This window comes from Macaca mulatta, chromosome 18 (genome assembly GCF_049350105.2).
Source record: "Macaca mulatta isolate MMU2019108-1 chromosome 18, T2T-MMU8v2.0, whole genome shotgun sequence".
Lineage (NCBI taxonomy): Eukaryota > Metazoa > Chordata > Mammalia > Primates > Cercopithecidae > Macaca > Macaca mulatta.
In genome coordinates, this window is record NC_133423.1 from 60995378 (window position 1) to 61014142 (window position 18765).

At 43.4% G+C, this 18765-nt stretch overlaps 1 protein-coding gene and 1 long non-coding RNA gene across 2 annotated transcripts in view; one reads left to right on the top strand and one right to left on the bottom strand.

The window, feature by feature from the left end:
- Nucleotides 1–17356, bottom strand: part of DSG2 (desmoglein 2) — a 50515-nt gene extending 33159 nt beyond the window's left edge. Inside the window, exon 1 of the mRNA XM_001098597.5 lies at nucleotides 17166–17356. Within this exon, the coding sequence (XP_001098597.3) occupies nucleotides 17166–17210 (45 nt within the window). The 5' untranslated portion in view covers nucleotides 17211–17356. The remainder of the gene's footprint in view (nucleotides 1–17165) is intronic.
- LOC114673860 (uncharacterized) lies at nucleotides 636–2199 on the top strand. Its single transcript, XR_003724718.2, has 2 exons — nucleotides 636–1093; nucleotides 1360–2199. It is a non-coding gene; the product is annotated as an uncharacterized LOC114673860 (long non-coding RNA).
- Nucleotides 17357–18765: the final 1409 nt, after the last annotated feature.

Here is an 18765-nt window from a genome sequence, read left to right on the forward strand (position 1 = left end):
CATAAAGGCTTTAAGTTACAGAATCATTCAAATCTGGACCAACTCTCTCTCCAGACCTCTTCTTATGAGATATTCAATATTCTTTTATTTAACCTAGTTTTAGTTGGGTTTTGTTACTTGCATCTGATAGCCACCTAACTAGGACACATCCGTTTTGCAGGGCTGATGTGCAAATTAAAGAAATACATGAAATGTAACTATTGCAGTGACTGGCATTCAATAAATAGAATTTATGAGACATTTCCTCAATTCTAAGTCTTGCATGGTCCTCATCTTAAAATTTCTGCAAGTTTGAATTAATTCATAACCTCAATTTCCTGAGCTTGTAGGATATGGTAAGTGTTTGGGTGAGGGAGAAAGGACAAGATGGAGGAAGGTGAACAAGAAGGCACAATCCATGTTGCTTCCGGGTTCTTCCTCACCAACTTTCCCGTGCCCGGGAAGATGCAGATCAACCGAGCATGCGCCAGGTGACGTCAATCCGAAGAGATCAAAACTTACCCGGCCATGCCTACAGAGACGCCCCGATCACGCCCTTATCGCGCCCACTGCCCTCCGCCTTCCAGTACCAATGCATAAAAGTCCGCTGCCGGCAGGAGCCAGCGTGACTTCTTCGGCCCCTCCTACTTGTGGACCGGAGAACCTCACCCGAGAGCGCCGGCGTGACTTCCGTGGCCCCATACCTGAGGACCGGAGAACCTCGCCCGAGAGTGTGTGCATACTTGCAATAAAAGACTGCCACTTTCTTATGTACTTTGGCCTCATGTTTAATTATTTAGCTCTCCTAAATTAAGTATTAAATTAAGACAATTATTAAACTAAATTAAATTAAGACAGTTCACAACTGGGCATTGGGCAAAAAGGTGTCCAAATCCTCGCCCACCTACCACGCCGTGCCCAACCTGCCAACAGGAGAAACGTTGGAAGTCTGATTGCCCTGCCAGCAGGGCAGGCATTGCGCCTCAATGTGGTGCCTCTCCTCAAAGGCCGGAAGGCTCCTTCCAGCTCGTACACCTGGACGACGACTGACGGTGCCCACACTCGGAGACCCCGGTCATCCTCGCTGAGCCTAGGGTAACTATACAGATAGCGGGTAAGCCAATTTCTTTTCTCATCAATACGGAAGCTACCTATTCTGTTCTGTCAACCTATGGAGGTCCTAGCCAGCCATCCACTATCTCAGTAGTTGGGGTAGACAGTAAACCGTCTAACCCTCGCCAGACCCCAGTGTTAAATTACTGCCTGGACTATGCATGCTTTGCCCACTCTTTCCTCATCATGCCCTCTTGTCCCACCCTCCTCTTGGGATGAGACATCTTAACCTAACTCAAAACATCTATTCCCCTTCCCTTTCTCCAGGTGACCAGGTTCTACTCAAGGATGAACACCCTCCTCAAATTTTCCCGCTTCCTCACTATTAACTGACTTTTGCCTCATAAACCCCATAGACATCCTCCTTCCCAACCCATTCCCCAACCAGTAGGTTTCCCAACTTTTTACTCTCATAGAAGACCTAGCTTGGCAGGGTGCCCTTTGTGATTTCCTAATTCCCATACTAATCCTCTGCCTTGCCTTATGTTTTGCTCCCATTTTAATAAAATTTCTCCAAGCCAAGGTCCAAGAAATCACCTGAGTCACCTTCAACCAAATGCTCCTGTATCCCTACATCCAACTGCCAACCTCAGACCCTAACTACGCCCCTTAACAGCAGGAAGCAGCCAGACAGACAATGGCGCCCCAAATTCTTATAATCAATAAGAGGTTGGACTGTTTGGGTGAGGGAGAAAGGACAAGATGGAGGAAGGTGAAGAAGGCACAATCCATGTTGCTTCCGGGTTCTTCCTCACCAACTTTCCCACACGCGGGAAAATGCAGCCCGTGCCTGGGAAGATGCAGATCAACCAAGCATGCGCCAGGTGACGTCAGTCCGAAGAGATCGAAACTTACCCAGCCACACCTATGGAGACGCCCCTATCACGCCCTTATCCTGCCCACTGCCCTCCCCCTTCCAGTACCAATGCATAAAAGTCCGCTGCCGGCAGGAGCCAGCGTGACTTCTTCGGCCCCTCCTACTTGTGGACCGGAGAACCTCGCCCGAGAGCACCAGCGCGACTTCCCTGGCCCCATACCTGAGGACTGCAGAACCTCACCTGAGAGTGTGTGCATACTTGCAATAAAAGACTGCTGCTTTCTTATGTACTTTGGCCTCATGTTTAATTATTTAGCTCTCCTAAATTAAGTATTAAGACAATTATTAAATTAAATTAAATTAAACAAAACAGTAAGTAACACAATATTCTTACCCTGTTGGATGCTTACATACTGGGGAGACAGACAAAGACAGACCAGGTTTTGGTAGGAGCTACAAAAAAATTAAAACAGGGCCAGGAGAGTAGAGAATGATTTGGATGTATGGAAAAACTCTCAGAAGGGGCTGCATCTGCACAGAGACCTGAATGGTATGAGGAAGCCAGTCAGGCAGAGCCCAGCAAAAGGAACGCCCAGGCCATGCGGTGATGAATCACTGATGATGTCACAGGGATAATAGGCCAGTACCCAGTCAGGGAGAGGACTTTGGGTTTTATCCTGAGTGTGAGAGGAAGCCACTGGAAGCTTTTATGTTTGGAAACGATACAAATCAGTTTATGTTTGAAAAAGCTCACTGCTGCTACTGTACAGAGAACAGACCATAAAGGGGCAAAAACAAACATATGGAGACCAGACTGTAGTCACTGCATCATTGCAGGAGCGGTGCAATAGATAACACTAGCTTAAACCCTGGGGGTTGCAGTAAAGATGAAAGAAAGTAGATACCTCTAGTGTTTATTTTGAAGGCAGAGGCAACAGAGACCTGTGAATGGAGTGAATGAGGGCGAATAGTCAAGATGACCCTTAGAATTTTGACCCGGAACACCTGGGTGAATGAAGGCACCATTTCCAGAGATGAGACAGAATGGGGAGAGGGATGGAGTAAGCTGAAGGTGGGGCAGGAGGGGGGGGTGGTGTTGAGGGAGGGGTGAAATGGGAGGTAAGAGCTGTTTTTATGTGTTCTATGTGAATGGCCTTTTGGATACAGGAGTTAGTAGCTCAGAAAAGAAGTTATGCCTGGAGATAAACATTTGGGAGTCATCAGTCGGTTTTAGTTACGGAACTGAGATGCATATTAGAGGTCTTGTACATCTTTAATGTAATGTTTCTTTTCTTCTCTCAAAAGGCTGGTATTAAATTGCTGAGCATCTAGGGAGTCAGTGTAACACAGGCAAAGCTAATCTGCTGTGAATCTGGACAGTGGCTATCAGGGGGCTCATAGGGACTGAAGGGAGCACAAGGGGCCTTCTGGGATGCTGGCAGTCTGTTTCTTCATCTGGTAACTGGTGACATGGTGTTTTCAGTTTGTGAAGATACAGTGCACTCGTGATATGCGCACTTTTCTGTATGGATGTTACACTAAAACATAAAAAATTGATGTGCATCCTCAAGTCAAGGTTGTCTTGGAATCTAGGTAATAGGGTTCTGCTATCTGCATTTTTTATAGCACCTATTGCAGTAGCATGTTTTTAATAAGGTGTGATGGACTGAAATATTTGCTTCATTCATTGTACAAAAAAGAAAAAAGAACTGCACTAACATTTTGTCAATTGTGGAACTGTTTATTTGACTAAGCAAACAGTTAAGATCTCAGCCACTGCTTTCTAAATAATTTGGATCTGGTTCCTTTAGATCCGGTATCTCACAGAACACATTCTTAATTTAGACCAATCGTTCTCCACTAGGGACAGTTTTGCCCTGCCCCGCTCCTCCTGCCACTGGGGATATTTGGTAATTCTGGAGACATTTCTGGTTGTCAAACCAGGTTTGGGCTTGAGGTCGGGGAGATAAATGCCAGTGGCATCTAGTGGGTAGAAACTAGAGATGCTGTCAAACATCCTACAATGCACACGATAGCCCTTACAACTGTTATCTGGCTCCAACTGGCAAAGTGCTGAGGTTAAGAAACCATGGCTGTGTTTCTCTGATTGGAAGCTACTGTAGTACCTAGGGTCAGGACAGTCATACAAGCTGCAGAGGACTGTGGAGATTCTGTACATCTCCAGTGGGTAGTATACTGCAAATAACATGAATGGAATAAGCAGAAACTTTCTGCCTTAGTCCTCCATTCCCACTCCCTGGCACTTTTAAAAAAACCTGTCCACTCTGTAAGTTTGAGTCACTTCCTGTGGGGATGCTGTATCGGGGTTTCAAGCATCGGAAGGGTGGCTGGACAAGATGGCCGATATGGTTTCCTCCAAACACTAAATGTGTGACTTTTTTTTCTCACCAGGAACTTGGTGACAGAAAAATGTCACCTGCAACATGCCTTTAAGACTGACGAGGAAAAGTAAGCTGCTAGTTCCTGTATCCAAAGCAGTGTTTTCAGATGAACCAAAAAATTCTGCAAAAGCTTTTCTAATTTGCTAACTCTAAAAAAGTAACTTTATTTTAACTAGTTTTGCTGCTTTGAAAAACATGTAAAAAAATTTCCTACCATTGGATACTGCACATCTTATAAAAATTGGACTTCCTGGTATCTGGCAAAATATTTTTTTTTTTTTTTTTTGCAGAGGCATGAGGGAATACCAAAGAGCATCAATCAATGTAGTCGTTGTTTTCAAGGTCAGCACTTTTAGAAAAGACTTTCTGTTCTGAAGTCACCTTGATGAGTTTAAACACGAAGAATCCAGGAGGACTCATGAGTCACTGGATGGCAGCTCCTCCTGGCTGACAGGTTCTCTATCAGAAGTCTTTCCTTTAAAGTAGAGAATCTTGAAGTGTTCAGTGGTTTTACGGTGAGGTAATCCCTTAAACTTTAATAACTCAGACTAAGAGATATCTTATTAAAAATGGATGTAGAGAAATACAAATTAGTTTAAAACATTATTTCAACTTTGAGTCCCTATAATGGCTTCTAATGTCCATTCAGTGAGAAATTACTAGAAGGTAAGCAGTGTGCTCAACGGACTCTCTTTAGAACTTAAACACAGAGGACATGGCACTTGCCAGTGGTTCTTTAAATTCATGCCCATCTCAGGCCCATCATCTAACATCTGTGTTATTTTCTTTCCTTATGTTACTCAACCTTCCAACCAGGCAGAATGTTTTATAACTCTTTTGTTTCTCCCTTTTATTGTACAGGAGGTCAAATCAAAAACTGCCCAGAAGATCCCTGGTTTATCCCCAATTCATTCTTAAAGAGTTTTCAACTTTGGCTGAAATAATCTGAAAGAAATAAAACGAGATAAAATAAAGGGAGTGGATGCCACTTGTTTATTTCCTCCGGTCACACATCCTGATTTTTCTGTTTGTATTGGCAGAGCTGGTGGTCTGGTCTGCAGTAGTCTCTGTAGCCACAAAGAAGGCTCTGTAGTCTATAGTCACAGAAATGTACACATTCACAAGAGTTCCAGTGACCCAGTGCAGTCACGGTGGACCAATGATTTTGGTGATCTGCTCTGATAAATCTGACGTGGGTCAGGTTTATGTTAGAATTCACCTACTGCACTTTTTTCTTCTTAATCTTATTTTGGGGATGGGAGGAAGAAAAGGCAGTTTTTATAAAATTTATTTTAAGGCTAACCAGCACAACTTATTTAGAAAATTCCAACTTAAAAGTCCAACTTATAGATGATCTAGACGTTTCTATATTCCTATAGCAGTCTCACTCAACAGCTGATTTAAATACGTAATTATATTTTCCACAATTGCTAATTTTAAAAAAACAAGAGCAGTATTTTGAACTTTCAATTTTTGAAGTCTGATTTGAATGTTAGATAATAATAAATATTTTAGATCTGACAATAATAAAGTCGATGACTTATCAAAATCTTTCACCTGTTCTTGGGATGTTTGGGCTAATCTGAATGTAACAAATACGATTTTAGGTGAGTCATATTGAAGTTAGTTACAAAGAGGAAGACAGTTTCTTTGAAAACTTTTTATTAACTCACAGAATTTTAAAACATGCATTTAGCAATGCTTTGCTACCCTTGACTTGTTCATGCATGCTGTGAATTCTTATTTCAGGTAAAGTTTGGTATATTCATGGACAGTTCCTATTTTTCCCCTTGGCATAGGGCTTTTTAATATTTAATCTTCTTTTCTACTCCATTTATTTTTATTTTCTAATTGGGATGTTAACAGTGGTTTTCAAGCTTGAGTAGCATTAGAATCACCTTGATAAAACACAGATTACTGAGGCCCGTCTTAGAGTGTCTGACTCAGTAGGTCTGGATGGGGTCCAAGAATTTGTATCTAACAAGTTTCCCGGGGATGTTGATGCTGCTTGGTCCCAAAGGTGGGACCACACTTTCGGATACCACTGTGTAAAATCACATGGCAGCATAGGAAAGGGAAGAGGAGAGCCTGGATAATTCATAAACTGGATAATGAGCCCCTAGTTACGGAGAGACGTGTGAAAAGATGTCCTCTAAATCAGGCAATTCAGGCTGGGCTCAGTGGCTCACGCCTGTAAGCTCGCACCTGTAAGTTCACACCTGTAATCCCAGCACTTTGGGAGGCAGAGGTGGGTGGATCACCTGTGATCAGGAGTTCAAGACCAACCTGGCCAACACAGTGAAACCCCGTCTCTACTGAAAATACAAAAATTAGCCAGGTGTGGTGGTGCATGCCTGTAATCTCAGCTACTCGGGAGGCTGAGGCACAAGAATCACCTGAACCCAGGAGGCAGAGGTTGCAGTGAGCCGAGATGGCGCCACTGCACTCCAGCCAGGGTGACAGAGTGAAACTCTGTCTCAAGAATAAATAAAAAAAAATAAAATAAATCGGGCAGTTCAGTGACTGTGAATTCTCCTCATCACAAAAAGATTTTTCATTTTACAAGTATTCATCAACTACAATTGAATTACTTTAGGTAGTGTTTTCCCTGGTTTATATCTCTTCTTCTAGTTCAACTTTTACTGGTCCTAAGCATTTGTCACTTAAAAAATACTTTACCATTTTATGGTGTTGGGAAAACTGGCTAGCCACATGCAGAAAACTGAAACTGGACCCCTTCCTTATACCTCATACAAAAATTAACTCAAGATGGATTAAAGACTTAAATGTAAGACCTAAGACCACAAAAACCCTAGAAGAAAACCTAAGCAATACCATTCAGGACACAGGCATGGGCAAGGACTTCATGACTAAAACACCAAAAGCAATGGCAACAAAAGCCAAAATTGACAAACAGGATCTAACTAAACTAAAGAGCTTCTGGGCAGCAAAAGAAACTATCATTAGCATGAACAGGCAACCTACAGAATGGGAGAAAATTTTTGCAATCTATCCATCTGACAAAGGGCTAATATCCAGAATCTACAAGGAACTTAAACAAATTTATCAGAAAATAACACTCAACCCTATCAAAAAGTGGGCGAAGGATATGAACAGACACTTCTCAAAAGAAGACATTTATGCAGCCAACAAACATGAAAAAAAGCTCCTCATCACTGGTCATTAGAGAAATGCAAATCAAAACCACAATGAGATACCATTTCATGCCAGTTAGAATGGCGACCATTAAAAAGTTAGGAAACAACAGATGCTGGAGAGGATGTTGAGAAATAGGAATGCTTTTACACTGTTGGTGGGAGTGTAAATTAGTTCAACCACTGTGGAAGACAATGTGGTGATTCATCAAGGATCTAGAACCAGAAAAACCATTTGACTCAGCCATCCCATTACTGGGTATATACCCAAAAGATTATAAATTATTCTACTATAAAGACACATGCACATGTATGTTTACTGTGGCACTATTCACAATAGCAAAAACTTGGAACCAACCCAAATGCCCATCAGTGATAGACTGGATAAAGAAAATGTGGCACATATACACCATGAAATACTATGCAGCCATAAAAAAGGATGAGCTCATGTCCTTTGCAGGGACATGGATGAAGCTGGAAACCATCATTCTCAGCAAACTATCACAAGAACAGAAAACCAAACACCGCATGTTCTCACTCATAAGTGGGAGTTGAACAATGAGAACACATGGGCACAGGGAGGGGAACAGTACACAATGGGGCCTGTTGGGACTGGCGGGGGAGGGGAGAGATAGTATTAGGAGAAATACCTAATACAGATGATGGGCTGATGGGTGCAGCAAACCACCATGGCATGTGTAAACCTATGTAACAAACCTGCACGTTCTGCACATGTACCCCAGAACTTAAAGTATAATTTTAAAAAAAGGAAAAACAATACTTTTTCTTTTCATTGAAGTCATTGTTGGGTTGCTCAAACAAGCAAACCTAACTAAAATACAATTTCAATTCAAAATAGCATTTATTACATGACTAGAAATGTAAAAAAAAAAAAATACCATTTTATTGGTAGGTGTTTTCTGTAATGGCCACAAATGTTTTTGGAATTAGGCAAAATATAAATAAATCTGTACGACAGACTTCACAAAATTTGATAAACAAAAAGTGTAGGCTGTTTCCACTTTTTTGCTGCAGTTATATTCCTGACACTACACTGAAAAGTAAAATGAAGACAATGATTTCTTTTCACTGAGAAGTTTAAGAAAACCAAGAGCTTCAGACTGTCCTTTTTAACCATTAGATGGCACTGGCCTGTCAGTAAGGCAAACTGCAGCAACTACCAGAAATTAACCCACAGGAGACTCCAAGGTCCAAAGTGGTAAGCAAGCATTTCATTAGTCTCAAATAAGTGGATCAGCAAAATTGAAGACAGTGAAAATCAAGGGCTTTAGAAAGTTGTATGTACAGTTTTGCAGGATTCTCTCTCTGAAATGAGGTAAATCTTAATTTACATTTCTTCTCTTTTTCCTCTCTAGAATGATTCTAATTTGCAGTGAAATTAATTATCTAGTTCCAGAAGTTCAGATCTTATTGATGACTCACTGTAGCAAACTGCTGTAAGGGGAATTCTCGATGTCTCTGGATTGACAGGCATTTGGTGCCAGGTGAACCTGGGTTTGATTCAATTTCACCCATTATTAACTTTCACTAAATCCAGTGACTGGCACACAGCAGATATTTTAAAAATGTCAAGTTCTTGTCCTTACACTCCTTTCTCCACTGTAAGCTCCAGGATTGCAGGGGGCAGTTCACATGCCCTTCGAAGACTGTTGGTCATATAGTGGATGCCCAATTTGTGACTGCTAAATGCATAAAAGTTAAACAAAAATTTACGACTTGGCTGGGTGCAGTGGCTCATGCCTGTAATCCCAGCACTTTGGGAGGCCAAGGCAGGCCAGATCACAAGGTCACGAAATGGAGACCATTCTGGCCAACATGGTGAAACTCTGTCTCTACTAAAAATACGAAAATTAGATGGGCGTGGTGGTATGCACCACGCTACTACCAGCTACTTGGGAGGCTGAGTCAGGAGGATCGCTTGAACCCGGGAGGTGGAGGTTGCAGTGAGCCGAGACTGCGCCACTGCACTCCAGCCTGGTGAAAGAGAGAGACTCTGCCTCAAAAAAAAAAAAAAAAAAAAAAAAAAAATTACTACTCAACCCACCTGGGCATTAAATAATTCTCTTAAACACATGAAAATCATATCATTATTCCAGCTTTTCTAAACATAGAAAGATACTTTAACTCAGGTTTTTAAAGAATACATCTGTGCCCAAGGCATTTAGCTAGTTTATAGATAAAAGATACAAATATCTTGCTCTGAAGAAGCTTACAGTTTAATAGGAGGATCAAACTAGTATGAGGTACGAAACCTTAATTGTATAACTGACGGCTATAAAAATAGTTCTGGGGAACTCAGAAAAGGCATGATTACTTCCTTGTGGGGAATTCAGGAGAGGTTTAGCAAGGAGATAGCAATGGTCTTGGCCTTGGAAATGGAAGATAATCTGTTTCTGTGCATATAGGAGGAAGGAAAACGCACAGATGAGAGACTGCATGTGCCAGAACATGGAGATATTTGGACAAAAAATGAGAAGTAGTGTAGTTTTGGCACCTAGAACTATACAATGGTGGCAAGTAGAAAATAAGGACAAAGGCTGGGCGCCGTTACTCACGCCCGTAATCCCAGCACTTTGGGAGGCCGAAGCGGGCAGATCACGAAGTTAGGAGACTGAGACCATCCTGGCTAACACGGTGAAACCCCGTCTCTACTAATAATACAAAAAAATTAGCCGGGCGTGGTGGCAGGTGCCCGTAGTCCCAGCTACTTGGGAGGCTGAGGCAGGAGAATGGTGTGAACCCGGGAGGCGGAGCTGGCAGTGAGCCGAGATTGTGCCACTTCTCTCCAGCCTGGGCGACAGAGCGAGACTCCGTCTCAAAAAAACAAAAACAAAAAAAACAAAAAGAAAAGAAGGACAAAGGGTTGAGCTGAGGTTCTTCACTGATCTTATAAGGAGTGGAGAGTCATTGGCAGCTTCTCATTAGGGAGACTATGTCGCTAGTGATTCTGAAAGATTTTCTGGCAGTACAGTGCAAGATAAAAGGCAGGAGACAGTTCAGAGATTAAAGTACTAAGTTAGGGAGATGGAATGAGGAACAGCATCAGGGGAATGGCAATGAGATAGACGGGTAGAAGTAGGAGCCTTTATGGGGACAAAAATCCTTGGCAATGCCCTGTGTGGGGATAATAGGGAAGGAGTCAGAGGGTGTCAAGGTTTTCAGTCTGAGTAGCTAGAAAGATGCAATTCCCAGAGCACAGACTATAGACATGTTAAGCTCAGGTCCTTGGGAAAGTATTTGAGTAGGGAGGAGAGATGCTAGGTAACAGAGAGCAGGGCAGTGTGGCTCAATGACGGGCATGGATTGCCTGGCCGCTGGGGACGTTCTCAACATCCACACACACACTGTCCTAAGGGCAGCATCCTCTTGGCCACTGCCATTCTCTCCCACCCCTACTTGATGTCTCCTAGTGATATATGTACTGTGTACCCCTGCACCTGCCCCACTGTGCTTGGCCAGAAAAAAAAGGGGTGAGAAGCACTGCAGGTTCCTGTAAGTGAAAGGAACCCCAGAATACTGAGGAAGCAAAGGAAGGTGATATCTGCACAAGAAATGATATGATTAATGGTGTTAAAAGGAGATGATGACTGAGCTAGTACCCTTGCCCAGTTTCTCAATTAGCACTTTTGGGGTTTAAGGAGACTGGATCATTAAAATGAGGCAGTGGGTACCAAACATTTAGTTTAATGTTTTTGTTTGCATTGTAGGGGGCTTGAAAGAGTGGTTAGATGGAGGTGTTTTAGAACAAGGGAAATCTAAACGGTCTCATCTCCATCCAAAACACTCCCCAGTCAGCCAGTTGGCAACTTCTTGACTGATGAACATAATCCACAGTCAGGCGTGATTTCGAGGTGAGACCTGGAACAGGGCTTGGCACAGAGTAGGTGCTCAATATTTGTTGAGTGGACAAATGTATCAAGGTGTAATCAACCCAAGAGATATTTGCCTTTCAAAAAGAGGGTCCAGACAAGTAAAATAAATCCCTACTTAGAACCTCTTACTATTTGCCTATCAGTTTCTCAATGTGGATGCTATAAGCATTTTGGATAGAAAAATTCTTCACATGTGCCCAATTCTTGAAGGTTCTACAGAATGTAGGAGACTTAGTGTCCCTGGGCTTTGGGAACTAAATACCAGGGGCATCCTCAGGCACTGTGACAACCAAAATGCCTTCCCACCCCTTTGGCTCCCAAACCAATCTCCCTATGGCAGCCAGGCTGCTTCTCCCTCCCAGGCACCCCATGGTCTGTGGGCTTTTCTGCCTGGCTTTGATCTTGCTTACCAAGTCCTCAATGCCTCTTGCCTCTCTTTTTAACCAGGCAAAATTATACTTAATCACTCAAATCCTATAAAATCCTATCTCTTCTTTCTTGACCCTTTCCTGACCATCTCAACCAAAGCCCATCTTTCATTTATTTAGTGATGTGAATCCCTCCCTAAAAACACTTCCTTGGCAATTAGCTTTTTGGGGCTTCTGTTGGCTTGAAGGCCTATCTTCCTATACATTCTTCTGCCTCACTTTCTATGTTCAAGCAACAATGAACGTTTAGGTTCCTCTGCAGAACCATGAACTGTTGTTTTCAGGCCTTTGTAGATGCTCTTCTCTCTACCTAGAATCTATTTCTCTTCTTATCATCTCATTAATTTGTAATTATTCTCAGATACTAGCTGGGATACCCAGTGCTGAGACAGTTGCTCCTTCTGTAGGCTCCATGGTATTATGTTTCTCTATTATTACTCTTCTTACTCTATTGTTACCCATTTGGAAGTTAACTATTTACTTGCTGCACTATTCATTAGACTGTAAGCACCATGTGGGCAGAACATGTCTGGCTTTTTTATAGTTTCCCAGTGTTTAGCACATTGCCTAGCATCAAGCAGGGATTCACTAAACACAGGTCATGTGTGTTTGGTTTCTTTTCTTATGGACATTTCTCATCTCACTATAGACCATGGTATGAATTCTTTTGTTCCAGCTTCTTCACTCTAATCACCAAGCTTTGCATATGATAAAAACTTAATAAAAAACAAAACTGAGAAGATAGTTTTTCATCATATACAGACTATATGTTTACAAGCTGTTATCAAAGCTACTGAAATCTGTGGCAGAGTTAAAGGGGAAAAAAACTGTGATTAAAAATTGCTCAAATAGATCTAAAAGTCCTTTATGCTTTCAAAGTTCCTTCCTTCCTTTCTTCCTTCTTCCCTCCCTCCCTTCCTTCTTTTTTTTTTTTTGACAGAGTCCCCCTGTCACCCAGGCTGGAGTGCAGTGGCACAATCTCGGCTCACTGCAACCTTCGCCTCCCAGGTTCAAGTGATTCTCGTGCCTCAGCCTCCTGAGTAACTGGGACTACAGGCATGCGTCATCACACCCAGCTAATTTTTTGTATTTGTAGTCGAGGCGGGGTTTCACCATGCTGGCCAGGCTGGTCTCAAACTCTCTGACTTCAGGTGATCCGCCCACCTTGGCCTCCCAAAGTGCTGGGATTACAAGCGTGAGCCACCGTGCCCAGCCTAAAGTTTCTAATTTTAATTACAATTTGGCAGTTTTCAAAAATACCAATCCGTATTCAATGTGTAATTTTTCCCATGTAAATTTTTCTATGTCATAAACTATTTTGCAAAATATAGACCAGTAATTCTCATGCTTGCAACTGTCTGACAATTAGATCAATTGGGAAGTTTCTATAAATACATATTTATATTGTAGTGAGCCTGCCCCAGGGCTCACTACACCCACACACCACAGAATATTAACCTTGGAAATTTTAATCTAGCTTATTGGGGATTTCTAATAATCAGAGAGAATGTAGATCAATGAATGCTCATGTCTTTTTGTAAAGTACTTGCCTTAAGTTATAATTAAAGAAAATTTTTGTTAAGAGCTGCCATTTTCCCATTACCTACTAACTTTTAGAAACAAAAACCAGCAAGAAATCCATGTTTCTAAAATCCTTGGATAATTGATTATTCTTATGGCTTCAATATTCACCATCTAATTTATACTTAAATGTATTCTTTAATATGTGCTATTCAGTTGTATATTAGAACACTAAGCATAACTCTGATATTATTGATAATTTATAGATAGTTGAATCCACTTGTTATGGATCAAATTATGACCTCTAAAAGATAATATATTGAAGTGCTAACCACCAGTACCTCAGAATGTGACCTTATTTGCAAATAGGGTCTCTGTAGATTTAACCAAGTTGAGGTCATTATTTTGGGGTATAATCCAGTACAACCGATGTTCTTATAAAATGGGGAAATTTGGAGAAGGACACAGACATGCACAGAGGCAAGACAATATAAAGAGACAAAAGAGAGAATGCCATGCGCAGATGGAGGATTGGAGTAATGAATGCACCTACAAGAGGAGGAATGCCAAAGACTGCCAACAAACCAGCACACACTTGGAAGAGGAAAGGAAGGAAACTGGTTTCAGAGGGAGCATGGCCTTGCCCACACCTTGATTTTGGATTTCTAGCCTCTGGAACTGTGAGATCACACATTTTTGTTATTTTAAGCCACCCAGTTTTTAGCACTTTGTTACAGCAGTCCTAGCAAACTAACACCCTACTAAATATGGCTGCTTACAGTGTGATCTGCTGCCATTGAATCCTTAAAATGTAGTTAGACTTTAAAGCACAAGCTTCATTCGTCGAACCCAAACTTGAAGCAACCATCAGGAAATCTCTCACCCACGAGCCCTCCTTGGCAATTTGGCGAGGCCTCTGAACCCCTTCTCAGATTAACAACTTCAAATTTATAAAATAAAATACAGGGGATTATCAATGAACCCAATTATATTGAAATAGTTATCAGCATTTTAAAAATACCAATTTGTGATACAGCAATATCATGTATTTTGTTATTAACGTATCAAGTAAAAGATCTAGTAGAAAGTCTATTAGTGATGTTGAGAATAAATGGTATTTTGAGATCACCATAAGAAGATATAAAGGTATTTGTGAATTCTATTGTGATAGTCACAGCTACTGCTCACACTACTATGGCAGTGTCTTCCCCACACTCATCATTTAAAGAAATACTACATTTCAGTCAGAAGGTAGTTGAAATATATATGTAATTAATTCCTTGCCATCTCTAGGAACCCCTTGAATTCTATCTGTGAACCATTTGGGAGTCGATGGATTGCAGACAAAGAACGCTTGAAGAGGAAACATTCTCTAATTTTACTCAGAAAATTATTTCTTTTTCCCATTTTGATATAGCTGGCCTAAATGTGTGATAGCTATGTGGGTGACACAGCGACCTTCTGTACTGCTGAGGAAAGCAAAAGGCCACGTGTCATAGACTCCACTGCAGGCTTCGTTCTGAATGGGGTTTGGGTTCAATCAGTATTTACATGAGATTTGAAAGAAGGAAGTGAAACAGAGCTCTGTGCCTGCTGTTTTTCCTGGCAAGCAGATGTGGATGTAAGGAGCTGGATTCTTTGTAGTCATCTTATTATGGCTCTAGTTATTAGATTCGTGAACACCAAGAGGCAAGGTACAAGCATCCATGTTGTTATGCATCCTAGCAGATGTGGCATGCATGGGTCTGCAGGTGGTAGCCAAAGTAGCACCCTGATCACAGCAGTTTCCAGACTGTGGGAGTGGCAGGGCAGTTTCTGGTCACAGGAGAGGCAGCAGCTCCCTAAGCAGTGTGGCACTGCTGTGTGGCTTTGAAGTCATTACTGACAGCTCAAATGGGAGTCTTCTCAATCCTTCCTACACTTAGGTAGTCAGTTTAGTGCCCCGAAATAAACCTATTCTTACTTTAAATAGCTAGAGTAAATTCCGTTACCTGCAACTGAACTCTGACCTAACAGACTACAATTTATATTCCTTCCAGTGAAGGACCTGTTTCCTTGGCAACTACTTCTGTCAGATGAGTTGCTTTTTTTTTTTTAACCAAAAAACTACAACTGCAAACACACTGAGGGTAAAATGCTGCATTGCCCACTATTCTCTGGACAAAAATAAACATATTCAAATTTATACTGCAGAAAGTTTTATAGAAAATACATAGAACGGTCCAAGAATTTTGCTCCTGTTCCATTGGCTATAGTCACTTTCTAAAGATGTTTATTACTGCCCAATAAGGTAAAAGTATCAAATTGCTAAAGTGAAAGATATGCCTAATTTGTTTACCTGCTACTCTGTGAGTGTACAAATTGGCCTGATTGCTATATTATTTGAAGATTAAAGGTCTTTTGTTTTCATATATGGAAAGAATATGTAACTCTCAAAGTGAGCAAGGTGTCACACTAGCTTGGAAATTCTTCTTAACCAAGGAAACATCAAGGTGAGAGGATTAGTTGTTTTGCCATCCCGGAGGCTAAAAACGAAGCCCCAAATCATGTTTTAGAAAAGTTTTGTCAACAAAATGAACTTTCATTGAAAGTTACCTCAAAGTTACCTGGGCAAAACGAAATGGATAAATAGAACACGAAAATGAACTGTGTGCTAGGCCTGGACGTCCTAATTATCATGCTCTTCCACCTGAAAGTTCATGGAAATCTCTAGACTGGATTTAGTCACGCCTTTTTCCGTTTTGAGACACACACACACACACACACACACACACACACACGATTTTCTTCCATATCACACCAAAACTCTAGGATAGAAGGGCTCATGTTTTGGAAGTTAGAACTTTGAATACAGTGAATGTATTTGCGTTTTTAATTATTACATAAGAAAACTGAGTATGATTTTGCATCTAATCTCTGTAAACACATATTTGTGAACTCTCTGGAAGGTGAACTCACACCTATATTTTCAGAATAACTGTCACTTTATTAAAACCCATTTAGTAAACCCCTATCAGCGACACACATACGTGCAACCACTTAAACAAAAAACCAACAGTTTAAAATCCAATTTGAGCATAAGAACTCTAGATCCAGGGACTGAACGTCGTCTCCGGGGGTTGAGGGGTGGGGCGTGGAGGAGGGGGCGCTACACTTCCATTTTCTGTAACCTTTTAAACGAATAAGTCTTCAAACTATTACATATGTTTATTATCTTAAATACTGGAAAACTTGTGAAACACCGACTCCATGAACTTTAAGTTAAAACTATATGTGGGTGATCCACTTATAAGCTTTGTAAATTACACCTTTTTTAAAAAAGAAACTACTTTTAGCCAACTTTTTGCACTCTAAGAAAACAAGTATGTTCCTGGTTTCCCCAGTGCACTGGCTTGTGTCGGCGGCTAGAGGAGCTGGGGAATCCTAGGGAAATTCAAGGAACGTGGAAGTGGCGCGAGGTTGTTCCCTACTGCCCCCAGGTTTCTCATCCCGGAGACTCTAAACAAAGCCCCCGACTCCCAGCAATGGTGTTCCCCGCCCCAGGACTCACTACACCCGCACACAACAGAAAAGGGCGCTAGGGCCTGGGTGACGCGGGAAGGAAAACACAACTTCGACAGGTCGCAACCTACTCTCCTGGCTCCAGCCAAGCGGTTTTTCCGAAGCCCCAGGTCGGAACTCGCCGCAGCCTGCCCGGCCCTTTCCCACCTCGGGCAGTAGGAGGGAGCGCCGGGCTGGCGGGCGGCCGGGCGGCTAACGCGCACAAGGGCGGCGGGCAAGTCTGGGCGCGAGCTCTAGACCTTGCCCACCGACGCCCTCCCCGGCGGGGGCTCCCCTGCCCCGTTCGCGGCACTTACCAGGAGAAGCAGCAGGGCGTACGCGCGTCCCGGGCTCCGCGCCATCGCACCCTCGCCTCCGCCTCCCGCCGTTGCACCGCTCCGCGCCGCCGCCTGCCCCGAGCGCGAACTCGGCTCCTCCCTGGCCCCGGCCCCCCCGGCCCGGCCAGGCCAACCACCCTCTCCCTCCCCGCCCCGAGGCAGTCTTCCCCGTGGCTGCCGCGCGGCCCAGCCCAGCCCAACCCTAAGGCGCGGCTCCAGGTGTGGCCGCTGCGAGAAAATGGAGCCCGGGGCCGGCCCGGGCCGCTCTTACACAGGTGGGGAGTTCCGCAGAGGAGGGAGGCGCGGGGTGGACTCCCGCCCCCTCGCACTCGCACCTGGGACCGTGACGTCCCTGGGTTGCGGACTGTGGGTGGCTGGCCCCGCCCCGCCGTTCTTTCCTTCCCGACCCCCTCCTCTCTGGAGAATGGCGGGAGGAGGGACCCTCCTGGAGGGGCTCGAGCTTGGTAGCGCGCAGATTGCAGGGCCCCGGCCCAAGGACAAAAGCTCCACAGAGCAGAGTCCTGCGGGACTAACCTGCCCAGTGGCTGCGGGGCCAGGACGCCCAGCGCCGCCCAAAGGTCCCGCGCTTTGTGATTGTGCTTTGGGCCCGGAGCGCAGGTGGCGCTGGTGACATGGGGACCCGCGTTCTCAGGGAAGCTGCGACCGCGGTGCGTTCGGCCCCATCTCCGGGAGCGGAGGTCGTGGAGCAGAATTTCAGGTGGCTGTCTCCGCAAAGGCTACTCTTCCCTACGGCCCTTCACTGCTTCCAACACGTTTGCAGCTTATCTGGCTCAGGGAGAAACAATCCCCAGAGGTCAAAAAGGACAATTCTTGGCCTGGGAGAAAACTCTGGGTTTTACGGGACATATATATACTCTTTGATATGATTTACAAATTATATTACACCACTAGCTAGATCAGAGGCCCCGCTCCAAGAGTAACTAGCTGGGTGGCCTGGACTAGCCTCTTTGAGCCTCAGTTTCCAGATCTGTCAAATGGGATTAATACCGACCAACGCACAGGGATGTTTTGAGAACGAAATTGGAACTTAAGCGTTCAATAAATAATTTTTAAAATTAGAACAGTATGGTTGCGAGGTAAGATGTTACACTGAAATCTTCTTGAAAAGCAGAAACTTAGTATGGGCATCCAAACACTAGAATCAGCGCCGGATTAGGAAACTTGCAAGAAATGTAACGACTGGAAGTAGCTGACGAGCCTATTCTGTGCGGGCAAGGGGAGAAGACAAGACGCAGACACACAATACCTTTAAGGGTAAACAACGTTTATCCCAATTACATGGCAATGCGGATATAATAAGGGAATGATATACTAAGCAAATTGCAATGGGAAGGGGAGAAGGGAAAAGATATATTTATATTTACACTCACCAGACTGTGGAGGATTCGCCACCAGACCCGGAAGCAACAGCCTGGGCTCCAGAGGCTGACACTACACTCACCAGACTACAGAGGATTCTCGAAGTTTCTGCATGCTCTGGGACTCTAGCTCTTTTTGTAACCAGTTGTTTGGCATGAGACCCAGTGACAAGGGCCCTTCCCGACTGGGCTCAAGGAAC